The sequence below is a fragment of the Orycteropus afer genome, unplaced genomic scaffold (genome assembly GCF_000298275.1).
Source record: "Orycteropus afer afer isolate SDZICR_OR568_19922 unplaced genomic scaffold, OryAfe1.0 scaffold00292, whole genome shotgun sequence".
NCBI classification, from domain to species: domain Eukaryota; kingdom Metazoa; phylum Chordata; class Mammalia; order Tubulidentata; family Orycteropodidae; genus Orycteropus; species Orycteropus afer.
The window spans coordinates 3,856,006-3,879,182 of record NW_006921879.1 but is presented as its reverse complement, the minus strand read 5'-3'; the positions used below and the strand labels follow the sequence as shown (position 1 = coordinate 3,879,182).

General features: G+C 43.2%; 1 protein-coding gene across 1 annotated transcript in view; it reads left to right on the top strand.

Moving 5' to 3' along the window:
* The window catches only part of SLC7A8 (solute carrier family 7 member 8), a 51,728-nt gene that overhangs the window by 5,552 nt on the left and 22,999 nt on the right, over positions 1-23,177 (top strand). Inside the window, exons 2-3 of the mRNA XM_007951188.2 lie at positions 11,520-11,724; positions 12,655-12,806. Of these exons, the coding sequence (XP_007949379.1) occupies positions 11,520-11,724; positions 12,655-12,806 (357 nt within the window). The remainder of the gene's footprint in view (positions 1-11,519; positions 11,725-12,654; positions 12,807-23,177) is intronic.

Sequence of the window (23,177 nt, the reverse complement as noted above, 5' to 3'; positions counted from 1 at the left end):
CTTACATGGTCAAAAGAAAGTATAGATGAGAGTGTGCTTGTTGTCGAGATCCCACATTTATGGTAGGCTTACTTCTTTCTACTCCTTGCATTCTGAGTGGTGGGACTGGGGTGCTTAATATGCATCTGGCCAAAGAGCTGGAAAGAGGAGCAAGATTCTGACCCAAAAAACAGGAGCATTGATGCTTTCAGGACTCAGACGTATTAGCAAGTATTTTGGATTGAAGTGTGTCTCCCTAGAATATGTATATAACCTGTGAATATAATGCTGTTTGAGAATAGAGTTTATCTCTGTTGTGTTAATGAAGCCATATCAGTATAGATGTCTTTTTTTTTTTTTTTAAATCTTCTTGATGAAAATATACACAGCAGAATGTATACCAATTTCAACATGCACAATTCAATGACACTGATTTCATTCTTCAAGTTGTACAGCCATTCTTAACCTCCTTTTGCAAATTGTTCCTTCACCATTAATATAAACTCACTGCCCTCTAAGTTTCCTAGCAAGCCTTTGTGTTGCTGTTGTCAATTTGATCCCCTATAAATAGTTCTTAAAAGAGCACAAAGCTCAAGGCAACCTTTGCTATAAGCTCTTAATATATACTACATTGTTGTTGTTGTTGTTTGCCGTCGAGTCGGCCCCAACTCATAGCGACCCCTCCTTGGGTTTCCGAGGCAGTATCGCTACGGAAGTAGGATTGCCCAACCTTCCTTCCATATACTACATTGTCTTATTTAATTCTGACAACGTTCCTATGGAAGTAGGTACTATAATTATCTCTATTTTACACTTGGGGTAATCACAGAACCATTAGGAATTTGCCCGAGGTTACACTGCTAATACCTGAGATGATCTGATTCCACACTAAAGCAATGCCCATTCGCCACCTAATTGTTAAGCAAGAGAGGAGGAAGGAAGACTTGTGTGTATTACATGGTGCAAGAGTAGGAACCCTGAGACTGATGTCTGATCAGTTCTTTTTGAAAAGGTTATGGGTATCTGATACTGAAAAAGTTGGTGGGGAAATATTTTTAGGTTATCTGTCAACAGAGAAGTATAGACTGTAGGTGTGTGTGCATGTGTATGTTGTGTATCACTGAGTTGATTCCAACGCATAGCAACTCTATAGGACAGTAGAACAGCCCCATAGGGTTTCCTAGGCTGTAATCTTTGAAGAAGCAGGTTACCAGGTCTTTCCTCCTTTGGACCCACTGGTGGGTTTATACCACTGACCTTTCATTCAGCAGATGGGTGCTTAACCATTGCATCATGAGGGAATAACTGTACTGAAATGGCATTAGGCAAATATGGAAAAATTTCAGATCAAGAGACTTTTAGGCCCATGTGGTCTATACAAAGAGTCCTGGTGGCATATTGATTAGGTATTTGGCTGCTAACCAAAAGATCAGTGGTTCCAACCTACCAGCTGCTCTGCAGGAGAAAGAGGTGGCAATCTGCTTCTATGAAGATTTACAGCCTTGTAAACCCTGTGGGGCAGTTCTAGTCTATCCTATAGGGTTTCTATGAGTCAGAATCGATTTTATGGCAATGGATTTGGTTTTGGTTTTGAGTAGTCTACACTGATTTAGTCTGTAACATGATATATTAGTTTCTAATGCCCCAAATGTCTATTTGGCATTAACCAGGGAGAAACTGACTCATAGCAACCCCTCCTTGGGTTTCCAAGGCCATATCACTACAGGAGTAGATCGCCCAATCTTCCTTCTGAGGAGTGGCTGGTGGGTTTGAACTGCCAGTCTTCTGGATAGCAGTCAAATGCCTTAGGCACTATGCCAACAGAGAACCAGGGAGAGGGAGTGTGAAAATTACTTCTTGAATTGTACTTCAATTTTTTAAAAAACTTGTAGAGATTATGATTTGGTCCATTGAGGATGAAAACACATTTAAATGAAACTCTCCTTGTTCTCAAAGAATACTCAAACAGAAGCCATCTATGAGACTTATCAAAAACAAACACATCTTGATGAGTAGGAAAAGGCTATACCCAGCAGTGTAATAATAAGTAGCTATCATTTAATGAGCATTTACTGTGCACCAGCTACACAGTACATGGTCAGTACTTTTTGAACACTCTCATCTAATCCCAAGAAATAAGTACCTTTGTAGAAATGGAGGGCTCAGTGGGTAAGCAACTGGGTAATGGCAGAGTCAGAGTTCCCACCCAGGTTATTGAACTTTGAACCCACTGTATTTAACCAAAGGTTCCATAGCATGGAGTGTAGGGTAGCCAGGTACCGGTGATCCCATTGATACTTCCTGCTTCCAGGAACCCCAGGGAGCTCAAGAAGGGGTTTGGTTGTGCCTGCTACTGTCAGGGCTATAATATATGCCCTCAAAGAGCAGAGTTAGAGCAGAATGAGTGACTAGCAGGACACACTTAGGGTCAAAACCAAAACCAAACCAAACTTACTGCGGTGGAGTCAGACCCGACTAATAGCGACCCCTCCTTGGGTTTCCAAGGCAATATCACTATGGAAGTAGGTTGCCCAAACTTTCTTCCGAGGAGCGGCTGGTGGGTTTGAACCACCAGCATTCTGGTTAGCAGTCAAATGCCTTAGGTACTACGCCACCAGAGTTCCCACACTTAGGGTCAGGGGGAAGAAAATTGGAACCCAGCAGGTAAAAAATTATGTCCAAGAGACAGAACCAAATAGGTCATTTTGGAAAGCAAAAATACACTGCACCCAAATCAAATACATACATACAAGGTTTTTTTTTTTTTTTTTTTTTCTTAATTAAATTGGCCTACTGAAGTGGGGTCGGGGTATGAGGCATACTGGTTGGGTTTCTCAAGTTGCCAGGCTACCAAGGTTTTCTGCTGTTCCTCTGAGGGATAATCCAGCATCATAGCTGCCTACAAAGAAATGTCTCAGGAATGTCTGTTGTTATTTGGGGTGGGATTGGAGGTTTAGAAAAGCAGACACTAGCAAAAGATCCCAGGAATATATTCTGAATTACAGAAAATTACAAGCATTCAGGAACCCAGGGGGTCTAGGAACTGTTAGCTCCCTGCTGTGCATATAGAGCAAGAAAGACCATGTCCTGTTCCCCTTCCAGGACATGTGTGCTACAGAGGAGGCTCCCTGAGTCCCTTCTCCCTGGCGATGTGAAAAGGCAAACCGCAGGGCTGCTTGCTGGGATGGGGGTAGGGACTGCTGGTCATAGGAGTCAGGATTATTCCATATTTTAACATTCAGCAAGCACTCATTAAACACATTATATGCTAGTTCCTGTGTGGCACACTCACTGGTGGGTTTTATTTCCAAGAAGCAAAATAATCCCTCCAGTCTATTTTAAGCCGTTTTATTTATAGACTGAGTGAAATTTGAGCTGAAAAGCTTTATCGATCACATCTCATCCCTCTTTCTTTGTCACAATCACAAAGCTTCCCATTGGCTTGCTCCCTGCTTTAAATAGCCTAGACATTAGCAATGACGTCATTCTGGGGAGACGGTTTTGCTGTACGCCCAAGGATGTATCTGGCAACCTCACATTGAGGTGCAGGTTGTACAGGCCAATTACCCAGGGAAGAGTACCATTGCTGCAGAATTTTTAGTGTGTTCTTCTCATCTTTATATATTTTTAAAAGGTGCCTGAACATCTATAAAATGCACACATGCTTCAGCTGCTTCATTAGAGCACAATTCTATGTAGTATGTTTACTAAGCAGATGATATAGGCTGATCAGATTGCCTTAGGATAAGGGGCCTTTGTTACATTGGCCCTGATGCAGAGAAAGGAAAACTTACAATGAATTTTTCTGTGATTTTGCATCAGTGTATTGTAGAAAGGAAGGACCCATCGGTGGTATAGCAGAAAAAGGTGAGCTTTGGGAATAATATTGGCTTTGTAAATTGTTTCCCTATTTACAAGTTTTGTGACTTTGAACAAGTTACTTATACATTGACTTACCTGTAAAATAGTAGTTTCTTGTGGAGTATTAAAATAAAGCCCCTAGTCTGTGGTATATGCTTAGTGTGTATTCCCACAATTCCTTGAGAACAGGGACTGAGTTTTACTAATTTTCACATTCCCACATATTTATACTAGCACATAGTAAGTGCCCGAAGAATGTGGACTACAAAGCATTCAGCTTCAAATCTGAAAGGGGCTTTAGAAGTTAACCGGATGATAACATTGAGGTTTGAAGGTAGACCAAGATTTCTCACTTTAGGCACTATTGAATTTTTGAGTTAGAGAATTCTTTGTTGTGTGGGGGCTGTCCTGTTCATTGTAGGATGTGCAGCAACATCCCTTATCTCTACCCACTAGATACTAGTAGCACATCTCCTCCAAGTTGTGTAACCCAAAATAATTCCAAACATTACCATGTGCTGTGGGGGACACAGTGGTCCCCAGTTGATTCCACTCAGGTAGACAAAGCCTTTAACTGCTGGTGCCTGTTTCCCTGACCAGGCAAGGAGATGCTGGAGGCCATATGTGTACCTTTAATGAGCATATTTGAGGGCTCAGCACTCTTAGGCCCTCAGGCCTTAGGGCCTGTCTTTCAGAAGCTGGTGGGTGTCAGTTGGCTCCATCTATTTTGATAAAAGTCCATGTATGAACAAGTGCTTTCCAATTATCTTCTAAAGCAAGCACGTACAGAGTGGGTGTTCAGTAAATACTTTTAGAGATGCAATTACCTGTTGCCTCCCCACCTACAGCATCTAAAAATTATACCTAGACAAACAGACAAATGACTCAGAGAATGCTTTATGGTCCTGGCCCCTACTGTGCTGTTTTAGAGGCAAGGCCTCCAAAGCAAGCTCGTTGGATTCTTCGAGGACTGGTCTCTATCCCTGCTTCCACAAATCCTAGTAATTCTTTATATTTGTTAGCATTTTGCTGTTTATAAAGTGTCTCCTCATATATGTGATCTCCCTTGAACCCCACAACAACCCTGTGAAGTAGGTAGATCAGGTACTATTCTCCCCACATGGAGGATGAAAGAAGTGACTCTCAGAAAGATTCAGGTCACATGGCTTGTGAGTGGCAAAGCAATGGTTCAATGTCTATGCATTGAGGGAACAAAGCAAGGACTCTAAGTCTAGTGTCTTAGTGTCTTTTCTGTAAGGAATCAGAACAGTAGAGTCCTGTGGTACCTTCCACATCTCTACTCTGTAGGAGATGGCCATTCCACAGGGCACGGGCCTAAGTCTTGACCTGCTCGCACCCCTGTGGTATCTGTTTGTACTCTCCTGAGGGGAAAGGGTGTACAGGCATGGTGATCTTCCAGGCCTACCGTGAGGATCAGAGTCCATGTCTCTGCTCCCCCCATCCTCAGAAGCCCTGAGACCTTCCCAGACATTTTAAGGAAGAAATACAAAGAAGGTTCACCTCACTTTTCTCTGGATATTATGGAAATTGACAGAACCTCCAAGCACCAGAAAGAAGCTGTAACTAGATTTCAAAACTAAGATGAGCTGGTAAAGAAAGCCCAAAGCCTTTTGGATCTGAGCATCTATTGGGCATTAGAAGTCTGTAATTTCATGTCCTAGGAAATTCTTTATGGCTATAACAGTCTAGTGTGGACAGGTCTGGATGTGAGTAATGTCTCAGTAGGAGTCACATGAGTATTGCCCTACAGGTAGAGAAGTTAGTGATTATTCATGGTAAACGTGGATTTTCTTAATACCAGCAAATTTTCTAGTGAAGACTTGCCCAATAATACAACTTGGCCCCTTTTTAATGGAGTGGTTTAGTTGGCTCTTCTTTAATAGAACAAGCCAAGCTGGGCCTCATTGTCCAGGCATCCTAGAACCCATTTTTCACAAAGATCTATGTGATAAGATGATTATGCTATTAATTGTAGGAGGGTGGTAGTGGTGGTGAATGAATCCCTGATCTCAAGTATCTTGGTGATCCTGGATGGGTATTCAGCTCATTCTTTTTTTTTTGGGGGGGCGGTGAAATTTTACAAAGGAGATTTGTTTTACATTCAACATTCATAGACATTTTGTTTTGTGACACTGATTATATTCTCTGTAGGGTAACAGCTCTTCCCTCACTTCCTCCTTGTGGTTACCATTTCCCAGTGTCCTTCTTGGCCATGCATTCCTCCCTCTGTACCTTTCTCCCTGTGCAAATGCTTCCCTACTGATCTCCCATGGTTGACTATTCTAAGGAATTCATTGTTCTGATGTAATTGTTCGGCTCCTTGGTCTGTCTGTTGTTTGAGAGTTAAGCCACAGGAGTGGTGAGTTTAATTCCAGACCCAAAGGGTGACTCAAGGCCATAGTCTTGAGAGTTCCATCAGTCTCTATCCAACCAGTAAGCCTGGTCTTTTTTATGTCTTTAAAATTTTGTTCCACATTTTTTCTCCCACTCTATCCAGGATCTCCAATTTTGATCCCTTTCTGAGTGGTTGGCATTGGTAGCCAGGCACCATCTAGTTCTGGTCTCAAGGTCATTATAAACTGAGGTTTTCCTGGTCCTTTGGACTGTTTCCATGTGTCTTTGATTTTCTTCACTCTCTTTGTTCTGGATGAGGAGAGAACAATAGTTCCATCTGTTGAGCTCATTCTTAAATGGCCTTATAGACAATGACTCTATGAGTAAAACAATGAGGAAAATAATCCCCACTGTAATTAACTTTCTAAATCTTGATCAAAGATATATAGTCAAGGCAGAAAAGCCCATTCCAGTTATTTTTTTTCAAAGCCACTGTAGAAGTCTCATATAAACAATATCTAAGTTTAAAGCCCTGCAGTTAAAGTGCCTGTTGTGCAATTTCTAGAGGAGAGGCAGCGTGGAATAGTAGAGTCCAAGGACTTGGCCTCTAGTCCAGGCCCTGTTATATGCAGTGTGAGACTTTGGTCAAGCCTCTTCACCTCTCCAAGCCTAAGTTTTCACAAAGGTAAAACAGGAATGTTAGCTGCCCTGCACAACTCAGAAAATGGTTATGAAAATCAAGTAAGATAATGAATGTGAATGGTTTGTATACCACTATCAAAGGTGGTATTATAATAGAAGGAAAGAGTCAGGTCTGTGTTCCAATGTTTTAATAAGTGCTTTCTGTAAACCATTCAGGTAAAACTGACATCCACTTATGTAGAAAGGGCTTTTATTTTCAGAGAAAGTCTTGAAGCTCTGACAGATTTAGCTTTTAATCCAGCTACTAATAATTTACTCTGTGATGTAGGGAAATAACTACCTCCCTGGGTCTCAGTTTCTTTCTACAAAATAGAGATAATAATACCTCCCTCGTTTTCCCCACTTGGAAAATGGGAATAATCGTAGCCCTACTTTCTTCACCTATAAAATGAGAATGCCTCTAACAGCCAATCTATTTTCCTCAGAAGTGAAATAAGGGGGTTGCTTTACTCATTTGCCTACAATATGTGCTTGAGATACTTCACAGGGCTGGGAGGTTCCAAAGAAACAAGTGTATTAAATTGCTCTGTGGAGACAAGTTCTGGACTGATGTCAGGCATTATTATTCACTTGGTAAACATTTATGGAGTGCCTACTATGTGACACTTCACAGATGAGGGAAAGCAACACAGATACTGCTGTCATGAAGCTTACAAATTATATATTATTTGATATATATTAATCAAATATTCACACTAAAGATTGTATGTAGTAGACATGACTCGAGAAAATGGCTCTTCTTTCTGTTCCAGAACATAGTTTTGCTGTGATTGGTGTTCTTCCCCTGCAGAAGTTCCAGAGGCTTCTGAAATGGAGCACATGTTATCTGATTGTGGTTTTCTAGGTAGTGGCTTTCTAAACTCAGGAAGTGGCACTCTTCTTCCTCCTGTTCCCTAGCCCTCATTTTGGCTAGCATATTTCCACTTTTATTTTTAGCTTTGTAATTTTAATTTTGTCAACATTAAAATGTTTTTGGAAGGAGAACCCAATTTTTATAAAATGAGGAGTCTTGTCCCAGTGCCAAGCTACTGTGACCCTCACAATCACGCTAGCTACATGAAGGGTTATGTTATCCAAGAAATGAAGGGAGGCAGGAAGTGGAGTGGAACCCTCAAAAGACAGTTAGTGTTGTACATCTCATATTCCCATGGCTCCCACAGCCAAAAAGAGGGAGACAGCACATAGACTCTGGAAATGTCAGAGCCAACATAGGAGAAGAGAAGTGCTTACTGATCCTGATTATAGTGTTTGTTTTCCAAGAACCCTTAGTGGAACATTGACTCTTCATTCTCGAGAAGATCATATCTTTAAAATAACATTCACCCTTTCTTTCCCCTTTTCAACAGCCATGCCTGGTGCTAGGAAATGCCTAACTGCTCCTCCCTCCTTTCTCAGCACCTTAAAGACCAAAGTCAAACCTTGTTTTTTTCCCTTCTGTATTGATTGTTTATCCAACCCCTTGAACTAGTTTTACAACCCTAGTTCTATTGCTCTTCTTGGCTGGCTTTGAAATGCCCTATAGGTCACACTTTTGATAAATTTCTGCTGGGCCAGGAATTTACTATCATCTTTCAGAAATATCAGCAACCCCATTTCCCTCATTCTCTCACCTCCCAGCACTTGGTGCCTTCCAAGAAACAGCAGCAATTTAGTTCTTGCAGGTGAAGATTTCACTTGATAGGCTGTACATGTCTTAAGTGCTGGAATAATCAAGTCTTTTAGTATACTCTAAACCTACTTCATGCAAAACACATATAACAACTAGTTCAGGAGAGAAGAGGACAGAAAGATGTCCTTGCATTCCTATCATAAACCAAAACCAAACTCACTGCCATCAAGTTGGATCTGACTCATAGCGAGCCCTCCTTGGGTTTCTGAGAGAGTATCACTATGGAAGTAGATTTCCCAACCTTCCTTCCAAGGAATGGCTGGTGGGTTTGAACCACCAGCCTTCTGGTAAGCAGTCAAATGGCTTAGGCACTATGCTACCAGAGCTCCTATTCCTATCATAAGACTTTAAATAAACATAAAAGAAAAAGATAGTCTTTAAGAACTGACGGCACTCAGAATCCCTCTCTCTCTTTTTTGTCTCTTTGCCTGATATTTACATCACAGATTTGAAGATGACAGATTGTTTCTTCTTCTAATGGGGTTACTACAAGCAGCTCTGAACTGTTGGGTAGCACGTTAGCACCAAGAGAAGGAAGGCATGTTTAGAACAGAAATGTGCTCCCTAGCTAGCTTTGGTGCCATGCCCTCTGATGCTATACTCTGGTCTCAAGCATATTGCTGCTTTTCTACCCTTCTAGACTCATTCCCTCCCCCATTACTCAGCTCACACTGCAATGTTTTTGTTTAAAAGGAGAAGCATATTCTGTACCCCTAAGGAATAGAAAGTTTTTGCTTCTGGAATGTGAATAAGCGCTGCTCCCTCCCCTTGACTGCAATAGCTGGCCTGGGATTGAAAGTTGAATTTGGTTTAGAAGTCAAAGCTTCAGGATTGGATTGAGGTTGAGTTAGAGTTGTGATCCAAAAGCCAGTTTCTGAAAGTTGCGAAGAAAATCCTATACTTTTTTATCTCATTCAACCCAGTACTGGTTCCAGATCACTGAGGAGAGATGGTGGCAATTTGAGATGTCTTCAGAACACTGTCAAATCTATCTGGCCTCATAATACTCCATTGTCTCTACCTGGATCCATTTAACCTCTGCTTCTTCCCTGAGAATGATCCCTTAGGCATTGAGTAGTGCATCTGGGCAAGCATGAAGAGAAAGTTTTCAAAAATACTCATCCAATGTACCCTGATCACCATCTTTAATCATAAGAAGTAGACAAAGGAAAACTGGGGAAGAGGCATGTCAAGAGCTGCCCAGACAGTCCTCCCTCGCCCAACACATAGTATTTGGTTTTCAGGAGAAACACAGCCCCCTGCTCACAAAAGCAGAAGTGGGTTAGTGGAAAGAGCATCAGAAGACCCAGCTTCCAGATCCAATTTTACCCATCAGTGCTTTCACCACTTAACCTCTCTGTATCTAAGTCTCTTGGTTTGTAAAATAAAGGCAGAAATACCACCTTTCTTCCTCTTCCTGAGTCCCACAGGTTGTTGTGAGGATCACATGAAACAATTGAAGGAATAACCTTTGGAAGTGTATAGTACTGAGGTTTTGCACGTATCATACTCCTATGAACTATTTCCAGACTGTTAGAACTGTTTTTATAGTATCATTTTAAGCTCCTCACTAAGGGTGGGGCTATGAAGTCTGGGGTAGAGGCCAGTCTCCAAGAGTGGTGTCCAACCTTGTAGGTCTTAAAAACCCCCAATCAGGTGTGCCAACATTCTATCCTAAAGGTATTGCCCTTTGGCTCATTTTTTAAGTCTTCTGGACATCAACTGAGAACAACCTGCTTTTCCAACCTTGCTATTTTCAGTTTATCTTGAGACCCTTGTCATCTTGGGTACACTATATGTAGCCCAGCCAAAAGGTACTGAGATTCAGTACTTGCTCCACCACTTATTACTATGTGGACTTGAACAACTCACTTAATATCTCTTAGAGTGAGTTTTCTCTTCCGTAAAAATGGGTGTGGTAGTTAAGTTGTATGTCAACTTGACTGGGCCTGGTTTTGAGCTGGATGTAGTATTCCCCATGATGAGACTGGTAATCAACTCCATGGTGGAATCTACTAGAGCAGCTGAGTAGCTGCCTTAGGGATGTGGTCTGCTTCCAATATAAAAGAAGAAGCATAAGAAAAGTCTCTGCAGCTTTTTAAGGAGCTCTGGTGGTGTAGTGCCAAAGGCATTTGACTGCTCGGTAGAAGGTTGGTGGTTCAAACTCACCAGCCACTCTGTTGAAGGAAGATTGGGCAATCTACTTCCATGGAGATTTACCACTTTGGAAACCCAGAGGGGGTCACTGTGAGTCAGAATCAACTCAGTGGCAGTGAGGTTTTGTTTTTGTTTTTGTTTTTGGCTGTAGCTTTTTGGCATGCTTGGATCCTGCACATAGCCAGGTCTTCATTCAGTAGCCTGCCATGTTTCCTGCCAATCTTAGGACTGCCTCTGGACTTGAAGTAGTGTCCTGCCATGTTGTTTGATAATCTTGGGACTGTGCCATTTTATTTGCCAACCTTGGGTTTGTCAGCCTCAGCAGCCAGCAGCTGTCTGAGTTAAGAGACGCCTCCAGCTTCAATGGGCTGGGAGCAGGAGGCAGAGCTGAAGCCCAAGGTTGAGAGGTTTTCACCCAGCCTCTAGAGCTGGCATCTTGAACTTGGACTTCAGCCTCCTAAGAGAATAAATCCCTGTTTGTTAAAGCCACTCATTTGCAGTATTTTAAAGAACCAAAACAATGGGACACATGATATCAAACTCTCTAGTGTTGTCCTGAGGGTTAAATGAGACATGTAAAGTATCTGACCAATTTCTGCCTAATATACGCCAGTTCTTTTCTTTTTACCCTACTTCTAGGGAGAATTATTTCTACACACCCTGCCTAAAGATGGGTTACACATCCCAAAAGCATTTTAGAATCAGATCAGAGATGAGACCACTCCTGCAAATGCCAATCTTGTCAACTGTATGGACTCTACTGCCACCCCTCTTTACCCTTTGGTGTTTTGTGCAGGAAACATCATCGGTTCTGGAATCTTTGTCTCGCCAAAAGGCGTGCTGGAGAATGCTGGTTCTGTGGGCCTTGCACTCATCGTCTGGATTGTGACAGGTCTCATCACAGCTGTGGGAGCCCTGTGCTATGCTGAGCTTGGGGTCACCATCCCCAAATCTGGTGGTGACTACTCCTATGTCAAGGATATCTTTGGAGGACTGGCTGGGTAAGAGAATCTGTCGGGGGGCCTGAGCAGTCTAGGGGGAAAGAAAGGGATTACACAGGAAGAAGTCAGATTGGAGGAAGCCAAGGCCAGGGATTTCCAATCAGTGGTGTGACGAGGAGAGCTAGAGAATGGGATTTCTCTTTTGTCTCCATATCATGCTACTAGTGTAGCCTTATGTCCCCTTGTTGGTCCCAAGAGTGGCAGAGAAAATAGGTTTGCAGTTTAAATCTCTGTATTGATCTTTCTGGGCAAGTTCAATGAGTGAGGGCAAATAGAACCATATGACAGTGCTGACCATAGACTCCCAAGGAAAGCACGTCATAAGTACAAAGCGCCTTTATCTTGACTAATGAGACTGACTTGCCTTACCAAGGGTAATGGTCTCCCTCTAGACCCAAGCCCTGATCATTAATTTCTTCCATGTTTCCAGACCTTCTATGCAAGACCTCAACCCTCTCCAAAGGGCAGATGGGTATGGAGGACACTTCTCCTGTCAACCTTCATCCCATGCCTATACTGGCAGTTACTTAAATAGCCACACCCTCAGCATCTCCTGGCTGTCAGAGCTCTCAGGTTGCAGAATTTCTTTTTCCACCCATTCCCCTGGAAGCTGAGGGTGAGAGTGGTAGAAAAGAGATGATGAAGGGAGAAGGGGAAGAGAAGGAATGCCAAGACTTACTTGTGTTAGTACCAGTTGGAATTTAGCTCTTCTTTATTAAAATTATGTTATTGTCATTTCAGAAGGCTAGGTGCCTCATTTGAGCAAGGCTGGGCTCCTTAGCATCCCTGAAAATACCTCCCTCGCCTAAGGCTTCCCTTGGTTTACCCAGGCTTTTTCCCTGTTGGGGCTGGAATCCCTGTTATGCCTGTCAGCGAAGATAGGGATCTCCATTTCTGCCCTGGGTCACCCCTGTCCTGTTCCTCCCTCAGGTTCCTGAGACTGTGGATTGCTCTGCTGGTGATCTACCCCACCAATCAGGCTGTCATCTCCCTCACCTTCTCCAACTACGTGTTACAGCCGCTGTTCCCTACCTGCTTCCCCCCAGAGTATGGCCTTCGAATCCTGGCTGCCATCTGCTTGTGTAAGTGTCATCTGGGCCTTGCCCTCAGGGCAGCCTCTATCAGCCTTCCCAGTAATCTAATGTCTCTGATTCCCCTTCTGCTCCTTCTTTCTTTCCTTCCTTTTTTTTGTGTGTGTGTGTGTGTTCTCTTTTTTTTTTTTCCCCTATTACTTTGCTTTAACTACCTACAAGTGCTTTGAATGAATGGATTCTGTTTACAATTACCTGATGCTTAAAAAAAAAATCTTAAGTAGCCGCTCAGAGGTACAGCCACACCACGAGGTACAGCCACACCACGGAAGAAAGATTGGTCAATCTACTTCCGTAAACATTTACCACCTTGGAATGGGGGTTGCTATGAGTCAGAATCAACTCGATGGCAATGGGTTTTGGGCTGGTGGTTAGGATTGCAATTGCACTAAAAATTCAGAGAAGGGGGAAGTATCTCTTATGATCTGGAATAAGTTAGAGAGGCTTTATAGAGAAGTTCTAGAAAACTATCTAAGAAGTCTCAATGCTCAGTCCCTGATATTAAGGATCTCAGTGGATGTGGGGGTATTTACATCTTTCAAACCAAAAACTAATTTCTAAAGTAAATATTTGGATATGTTCCCCTTCTAGAGCTAGGTCGGTACCTCCCACACATACACTTAGCTGAGGATAATGATCACCTGGCCACACTTTCCCAGGCTGGAAGACAGGAGAAGCCTGTCCTAGGTCCTCTGGGGGAAAGAGGGATCACCCATCTACCCCAGTAACCTCCCATAGGGCAGGCAGCTGGGACCTAAGGAGTAGTCTTGGCAAGTGGGCCCTCTTTGGCACTGGTGTTCAGCCCTGAGATAGACCCCCACCATCCAAGCCACCATAGGTACTGTGGGGCCAAACACTTGTTTGGGGCATATTCTTTATGGTTGGTCAGGACTGCTCACAGAGCTGGAGGCCAAGAGTTGTGGGCTCCAGGATCAGGCTACCTGAGACTGCATCTCAGTTCCACCAGTTACTAACTGGGGAGAGTGCTTTGACCATGTTGTCCAGCCCCACTGTGAGATGGGGATGGTCATCCACACTGCCTCTGGATGAGATAACAAATGGGACATCCTCAGCACAGCACTGGGTACCTAGTGCCCCATTTGAGTCAAACTGCTAGAGCTACTTTGTCATTGCTTGCTGGCTGGATCCAGAACTGGCAGGGAGAGGAGTGAAAGGGGAGCGTGGGAATGCAGGAAGAGCTGTGTTTTCTGCCATCAGACAGGCTTGGGGGAGAGAGGGAAGAGGGACCACATGAATGCTGGCTACTGCGATTTCGGCTCCTCTTGCACCCAGACACAGCTTCCTTTTTCCTGCTGATGCTGCTAAAGTGTCTTAGACAAGAAACCACCCTTACTCTCCGAGCAGAAAGTGAGAGCCTTGAGGCTGTCCAATCTGTCCCCCCTGGGAGAAGTGGCACGCCACAGAATGGAGCTCCCTGAGCAGCTGGACTCTATGGCCACCTTTACATTCCCCAAACCTACCAAGCAAGGGTAGGTAGGTTAGTCCTTGTGCAAAGCCCCTTGTGGGAAAGTATAGTCCCGTTGGCCTTCCTCTCAGGCCAGGGGCTCCAACCTTCCAGCGGATAAGAATCACTCTGCAGCCCAGCTCCAGAGGGACAGGTTGCACACCTCAGCCAATCCCTGACCAGGACACTTGTGAGAACTGAACCAAGGAGGAATTTAGAAATTCTGGCTCATGACAAAAATGACAAGATCCTCTCTTCACCCAACTCCTGCTGTGGCACCAAAGGTTCAGTAAAAGCTTATCTGGCCTGTCCTCTGCAAGGAAAATCTCCAACTCAATAGTGGTCAATCTTATGCAGAGACTTTTTCAATCTTGAGGTAAGTGTTCAAGTACTGTTCTACCTTTACCAACAAAAAAATCATCTTAAATCGTTTTTATTCCCAGGGTTCTTTCTCCTTATTTCCTTTAGGGAAAACAGCTACTCACCTCACCCTCTGTACTTTCCCTTTTCTTTCAGGTGAAAGCCCCACCTCCTCTCGCACACAGGAGTGCTTATGTCCTGTGTGTGTAGCCGTGCACACTTTCTCTCTGCTCTTCTTTAGACCAGACACCAGCTGCTTTGAGTATGTGCACAGAGATTTTTTTTAACCCACTTCTACAGGCCCCACAAATCATCTTAAGGGATCTAGTAAAACAGGAACCAAGCTGTCAGGAAGGCTTTTCATGGATGCTATCTTTTATTCCCCCGCCACTGCCCACCATACACCCCCACCACATGTTCTTAACAGGCACCAGGAAAGCTAGCTGGGTTAAGTAGGTCCAGAGTTCTTTGGGTGTAGAGTCAGGATCTCTTTAGATGTAGAGCTGGGTGCGGAAAGTCAAGCTATTTTCTGGAGAAAAACAGCAGACATGGAAGGATTGCATAGGAATACTCGTAGGATTTACATAGGAAACTCTGCTTTCTGCTATCTCCTTTTGGCAAGTCGATGGCCGGGCTCCATCCACTCTGGAAGTAGAGGTTTAGCGGGAAAGGCCACCACTCTGTGGAGATCTGACTGGTGTGTAATGGAGAGTCAGGTTCAGGGAGTCGAGAATGGAGCAAGGAGCCCAGTGGGGAGAGATGGTGTAGCAGAGCCTCCGGCTGGGATTTGCTGTGGAAGGGAGAAGATTGGGTCAAGCCGATGATGACGAGGTAGCGGTAGCGGGGTGGGGTGGAGAGGCAGAAAGAACCTGCTGTAACTGGCTTGCTTGCACGGAGGCAGGAGGGGGTGGGGGAGAGGAGTGGGAGGAAGAAGGAACTGCAGCTTTGGATCTTGCTTATGCAACTGCAGCTGCCACTTTGAGAGATTTTATTATTTAGGTCAAAGCTGATTATTCACTGCTGAGTCAGCAGAATATCCCTAGCCACCAGGCAGTAAAAAATGAAAGAAAGTATTTTGCATTTTAATTAAATGAAAAGCCAGATTCTCCCTTCTCCTGAGCCAGCATATTAGTGGAAGGAAGGAATTAGGAAAGAGAGGACTGAGCGGTGATAGAACGTGGTTTCAGTGTCTTGTTTGCTGATGTGCTTTTCTTTTCTTTCTTCTTTTTTCTTTTCTCTTATCTAATTATTTCACAAATAAATGACTGTGGTCTCCATGTAAAATATTCAAATAATATATAAAGACAGCTAACTCTGAAAGCCTCCCCTTGTCCTCACTTCCCCCTGTATAGCCATGGTAATATTGGATAGGTATCTTTACAGTTCTAAATAAAATGCAATTATCTATGTACCTATCTGGGTAGGAGGAGCTCTGGTAGCGTAGTGCCTAAGGCACTTGACTGTTAACCAGAAGGCTGGAGGTTCAAACCACCAGCCACTCCTCGGAAAGATGGGGCAATCTGCCATAGTGATACTGCCTTGAAACCCAAGAAGGGGTCCCTATGAGTAGAGTACAACAACAACTAAAGTAAGGTGGTGTAGGGCCTAAGGCATTTGATTGCTAATCAGAAGGCTGGCGAGTCAAACCATCGACAGCACATAACAACAACAAGAACATCTGGGTAGGCCATACATATGGATGGGTTATTTTCTGCAGCTTGCCCTTTTATCATCTTAGGCACATATTTTGGCTACTACCAACATTTCTACTTGTACCCAAAGTCACCCCGGGTTTTCTTTTGGAATCCATTTGTCCTGCCTTCTTTGGGGTACTGGGCCACTCTCATCTAGGCAGCTCCTGTCCTCCTTCACCCCTTTGAGTGCTGAGGTCACATCTAGCATCTGAGGTAGAATTTGTTTCCCATTCAAATCTCCTCTGCTTCCTGAATGTCTTGCTCCTTCTGCCACCTTCTTTCTTGTCTTGAGAGGTTGTAGTACCCTGCATGCAGTTCACAAGTGAAAAAGTGCTTCTTCCCTTTTTTCTTTTAGATTCCTACAAGGCTGGTTTTCCAGGGTTTCAGATTGCTTCTAACTCAAAATTGCTTTGTAATTCCTCTACAGAAAGCCTCTGGGTACGAGAAGCTGGATGCTCTCAGATAGATAACTTGTGTCTGTTATTTTGAAAGTCTCTTGCAAATTAGTCCCATGACAGTAGAAAAGTCAATAGTCTTTCCTAACATCTAAATCCCTCAATCTCAGTTCATTTTCCCCTGAGGCTGTCTATCTTCTATCCCAAAACTTACCCCCAAGCACTAAACCCCTTACCTCAGACACCTGGGTAGTGCTGCCCTTCCTTCTTGCCCAGAGAGCTCTTTGGGTGTCGGGTATGAATTCAAACAGAGACTGACCTGGATTTAATCCCCATACATTCAAGTCCCTATTTTTCTCTGTACATCTTCTAACTATCCAGCATTTAAAACATAAACATGTAGAAGATCTCTTGCTTTTTATTCATTGATGAATACAAATAAAATCTCATTTTCATTTTTGTGATGCATTAAAAGTAACATTATTCAGTAAGTGGATTTTCCAAGAAAAAAAAAGAATCTGGAAGTCCATCGGTTCATCACCATATGAGCTCCTACCCTGAGTGGAGACACATAGTATTATTACATAAAATCTTGGAGGAGGTTGAAGTCTAGTGAAGAGACTGGTGTACAAACAAATGGATACAAAGCAATGTGATGAAAATAGTGTGTATGACACAGAGGAAGGTACTTCAGAATGGGGAGGGGGAATGCTAAGGTGGGCTCCCAGGTTGAGCTAAGTCTTGAAAGGTTAAGTAGGAAGACTCTGCCTGCTGCCGTCAAGTCGATTCCAACTCATGGTGACCCCATTGTTACAGAGTAAAACTGCTCCATAGGGCTTTCTTGGCTACAGTCTTAAGAGAAGCAGCCTGCCAGGCCTTTCTTCTGTGGTGCTGCTGAATGGGTTAAAACCACCAAACTTTAGTAAACCAAAACAAAACCAAACTCATGCTGTTGATTTGGAACTCATAGTGACCCCTCCTTGGGTTTCCAAGGCAGTATCACCACTCGAAGGCACATAACAACAACAACAACAACATCACCACTGAAGTAGATTGCCTAATCTTCCTTCTGAGGAGTGGCTGGTGGGTTTGACCTGCCAGCCTTCTGATTAGCAGTCAAATGCCTTAGGCCCTATACCACCTTGCTTTAGTAGTTGTTGTACCCGACTCATAGTCATAGCGACCCCTCCTTGGGTTTCTGAGGCAGTATCACTATGGAAGTAGATTACCTCATCTTCCTTCCGAGGAGTGACTGGTGGATTTGAACCGCCAGCCTTCTGGTTAGCAGTCAAGTGCCTTAGGCACTGAGCTATCAGAGCTCCTCCTTACTTTAGTAGGAAAGCACAAACCATTCGTGTCACCCAGGGACCTAAGAAGGCTCTAGATGGGCATGAAGGAGGATATCCAGGTAGAGCAAAAGGGGCAGGTAAGACTTAGGGTCAAGAGAGAAATGGCCTATTGGAGAAAAGCAAGTAATTCTGTGTGTATAAAGCCTAGGGAAGTGACAGGAAATAGAGCTAAACAGGTAGGTAGGAGCAGATCTTGAAGAATCCCATATGTCATGCAGAAAAGAACAGATTTTATCCAAAGAATAGGGAGCCATGGTAGGATTTTGAGTAGAGGAGTAACATGATTAGCTTCATATTTGGGTAAAGAAAAGACCATGAAATTGGAAGCAGGGAGGCTAGTCAATGGGCTAAGCATTTATCCAGGCCAAAGAGGCCATGGTCTTAAGTAAAAAAAAAAAAAAAAGTAATGATGGAGAAGTAACAAAAACAAAGATTTAGGAGTTACATGTCAGTCAACTGACTTTTAAGGGGGAAGAAGACCAGTTTGTCACAAATCAAAATGAATGTGTTTCAACTTAACCATCTCCAACATTTGGGATGAGTCGTTAGAATGTGTTTTCTCTGCCTTCCATGTCCTCCTCAAAGTTCTGAGGAGTGCTGAGTGGGCTCTGGCTAGAAGTATTCCTCAGGGTGGTTACCCCAGGATCCTGCTTAAAAGTCCCATGTAAGGAATATAGCTTAGAAAGAGATTGCTCTGTCTTGGTTTCCTAGTGCTGCTGTGAAAAAAACAAATACCACAACTTGTTTACTTTAAAGAACAGAAATTTATTTTCTAATAGTTCTGGAGGCTAAAAGTCCAAATCAGCATCTTGGCCATGTCAGTCCTTCTGTGGACTTCTCTCCTTGTTTTTTCTGTCTGCCAACAATCCTTGGCATTCCTTTGCTTATAGACATGTCCTCAAATGGCATCGATCTTATATGTGTATGCTGCTGCTCATCTTATAAAATACCACTCAGAAGTGATGAGGTTTAGGACCCATCCTACTTTGCTATGACCTCATTAACAAAACAAAACTATTTCCAAATAGGGTCAGATTTATCAGTATAGGAGTTGGGGCTTCCATATTTCTTTTTAATGAACACAATTCAACCCATAACAGACCCTTAGGAAGCATTATATAAATGTGAATGACATTTATCAAGTGTCCATGATGTGCTAGGTACTGTTCTTGGCACAAGGGATACAGCAGTGAACAACAACAACAAAAATAAACAACCTGTTCTCATTTGAGCAGCAGCAGGAGAAAATTAAGCCTCCTTTTTTTAAAAAAAAAAAAATTATTTATTTTTAATTTTTATTGTGATCTGGGTGAAAGTTTACAGAGCAAATTCATTTTCTATATAGCAGTTCATACACATTTTGTTCTGTGACATTACCTGCAATTCCCCACAGTGTAACAGCTCTCTTCCCACTTGCTCCCCATAGTTACCTCTTCTCTGTGTCCTTCCCTCCATGCACCTCCCCCACAAGCTGTCTCCCTGTGCAAACACTGCCCTTCTGTTCTCCCATGATTGATAGGAGTGTATCTACCTGATGTAAATGTTCACCCCACATACCTGTCTATTGTTTGGCTGGGAGCCAAAGTCTCAGGGGTCTCACCAGGCTGTTATCAGACAGGCTGTTATCAGACCGGCAAACCTTAAGCCTTTTCTTTTAACAAGTTCTTATTGACTCCACAAATCATTTGTTGTTGTTAGTCATTATCAAATATTTGTTTATCTGTTTTGCTGCAGGCACTGTTCTAGGCAGGAGAATATTTAGTTCCTGTACTAAGGAACTCACATTTGTATGCATGCTTCTGACAAATATACAGGGAATTTCAGTTTGAAGTGGTAAATGCCACAAAAGGATGGGGAACTTGTAAGAGAAATGAGTTCAGGGGACCGGGATTGAAGAAAGTCTTTGGGAAAGTGACATGTAAGCTAAGGCAGAAAGACCAGTTGGAGATAACCAGGCAGTGTCCAGTTTGGAAAGGAGGGGAGTGGGATGAGGTAGGGAAATTGTTCTAGTCAGAACAATTAACATGTGCCAAGCTCTGGGGACAGAAAGAACATGGCCCTTTGTGGGAATTAGGTGCTCCAGATAGTTCAGAATAGCTACAGCATTGACTGGGAGGTAGGGAATGTAGAGACAAAACAGGGACTTGATCATGAAGTACTTTATGGGCCATGCTAGAGACTGAACTCTAAAAGCAATAGGAAGGTATTAAAGGGTTTCCAACATGGAAGTGACATTATCATATTTTAGAAGAATAATGTTGGCTACAAAGATAAAGGATGGGTTGGGGGAGGGGTTAGATCAGAGGTGAGGAGACAGTTTATAATGCAGTCACAAGAATTCAGGGTGGAGATGATAATCATGTGAACCAGCTGGGGCAGTGGGGGTGGAGAGAAGTATCAGGCATTTACGAGGTCAAACTGGCAGGACTTAGAGAATCAAGGATGACATGCAGGCTTCTTGTTGGAAATGTAAATGAAACAGGTCAACACTGGATCATATGTTAACATCTTATTTGTGTGATTCAGACTGGGTCGAGTTGGTCCCTCTGTCTTTTCCATCCTTCTCATTTACCCTCCAATATTTAAAATCTGTTACTGGGGCTGAAGAAAGGCCTCCTGTGTCTGGACTCCAGGTCTGTGATGGCACAGTAAATGCCATTTTTTTGTGCTATTTTTACCTCCTCTGTGCCCTATGAGGTCTCTGGGGTATACCTTGTGCCTATAGCCCTGGGAATGAAGATATTTCCATTATCTTCATTTCATGTTTCTGTAACAATATTGGTACAGTGCTTACAGTTTACAAATCATATAGTAAGAAGTCAAATATATTACAGCAAATTCAAGAGTTTTATGGAGATGTTTGAGATGGCAAATGTTTCACTATATATATTTTACCACACTTTTTTTTTTAAATGGAGTTTTATGGAAGTCTTCTTCCCTAGAGATCCATTGATGTCTATCCATTGGTCAAAATCTACTGTATTTTCCCACATACATAACTCACACACTTATATAATACACACAGTGCACATAGGGGTCTAAGTGAGGGGGTTGGGCATTTTGTAAAAAAAAAAAAAACCAAAAAAATAACACTTGCATTATTTGTGTTAAAATATGGCAGTCTGTTCTCAGACCAAGTTCTTTCTTTGTTTGCTATCTGAGAAGTCAAGATCATCTCTTTAATTTCTTCATGCTTCAATTCCTGGTACTGATCTTTCTTCACTTCCCATACTATCTCTTCTGGTCTCTAGGTTTTACTCTCAAACTGGACTAGATGCTGAATTCTACCATTCAAAGAGTGTGCCTACATATATGTAGCCCAAGCCCTGAAAATTGGGGAATAAGAGGCCTTGTTTCTGGGAATTTGTCTACCCCGGATTGGAAGAATAAAGACCAATGTTCTCTGAAACAGGTTTTTTCTAAAGTCCAACTTCCTTCCACCTTGCTTACTTTCTTTAATCAGCCTACAAGCCTGGATTCTCCCCTGACCTTTTGTTGCTAACCTTTAAAGACCACTTTCTTTTCCCCAGAGAACCTAGTACCTGTAGTTTACAAAGTCACCAATTAAATGTGTCTGGTGAATTTTTAAGAGTTAATAGGAGCTCTGTTGGGGTAGTGCCTAAGGCATTTGACTGCTAACCAGAATGCTGGCAGTTCAAACCCATCAGCCACTCCTCAGAAGGAAGGTTGGACAATCTACTTCTGTAATGATACTGCCCCAGAAACCCAAGGAGAGGTCACTATGAGTTGGCCCCAACTCAAAGGCAGTGAGTTTGGTTTTTTTATAATGTGACACACCAAATTCATATCACATACCCCACCAAGAACATAGATCAGAAGACTTATGAGGTCTAGAGGTACTGGGAGCCTTGGGGGAAAAAAAGGAGGCCAAAACTTGTTTTGAGAGTTTAGCAAGTTTGAGCACTAGCTGCCCTTGGAATTGGGTTATAACTGACCCGGTATTGGGAGTTTTACAGCTTGGGTCCAGGATTATAGACCTCAATGGACAGACACTAACAGCCTGTAAGCATGCCAGTCTGAGAACCAACCAGGCCTCCTAAGACCCACACTCTCTCCTCCAAGACAGTATGAGGAAGAGTCAAGCTCCCCTTCTGAGTCCAGTGTAGCCCCAAAGACTTGCCTCTAGCCTCCTTGCTCTATATCTGGGTGGCACCAGCCCTGAGAATTGGGACATGAGAAAACAGGCATTTTTCAGGCCCAGGCTGGAAGATGGAGATTAAAATGGGGCTCTCCAAGGTATTTGTATGGCCTGGCACACTGTGTCTGTTGCCAGTGGCTTTCCAGATGTCTTGGGTTTTTCTCTTTCCCCCTCCCCAGCTCAGGAGCTGTGTTTAGCTAATGCTGAAAGAGAGAACTGCACAGCTCATAGAAAATGCTGAGCTGGGTGTTTGAGCTTCTTGGCTGAACTAAGAGCTAGATGGTGATTCAGCACAAACCCCAGGTCCAGCAACTGGCACGGAGGGGACAGGATAAGAAAGAAGGGGAAGAGAGAGTGCCAGGAAAGGAAGGGAGGAGGGCAGTGTGGACAGGAGCTTAGCTGAATGTGTTGGGGGATGGAGATGGACGCTGTGTGATTCAGGACCTCCAGAAGCACCTGATACCCTCCCTTCGCCCCTCCCCCCTGCTTGTGTCCTTGGAGTAGACAGGCATTGCCCTAAGGCTCTTCTCCTTAGATAGGGTTCTGAGATTTCTAAAACACTGTCAGTGTTTTGAGATAAAAAGGGCTTAAGAAAGGCAGATGCTAATGAATTGTGATAGGCAAGAGTTATTTAAAAACCAAACTCTCTGTTGTGTACCTTATAGACACTAGGATCAAAGCTTAGTTTATGAGGAAGGGCTGCTTTGATTTTTTTTGTTACTGCAGTTTTGTTTTGATGTTTTTATTTGTCTTTCACTAGTCACCTTATTTACTTTTACAATAATACAAATCTGTTTTAGGTAGGCAGGGTGCCTGGAGACTTTATAATGTGGCTGCTCACCCCATAGGAATAAAATGCCCTGAGCTTGGGGGTTGTGGGGGGGAAATGTGTGCCCTGAGCGAGAGTTCTAGGGGGCTGGCTCTGTTTCCCCACTTCAAC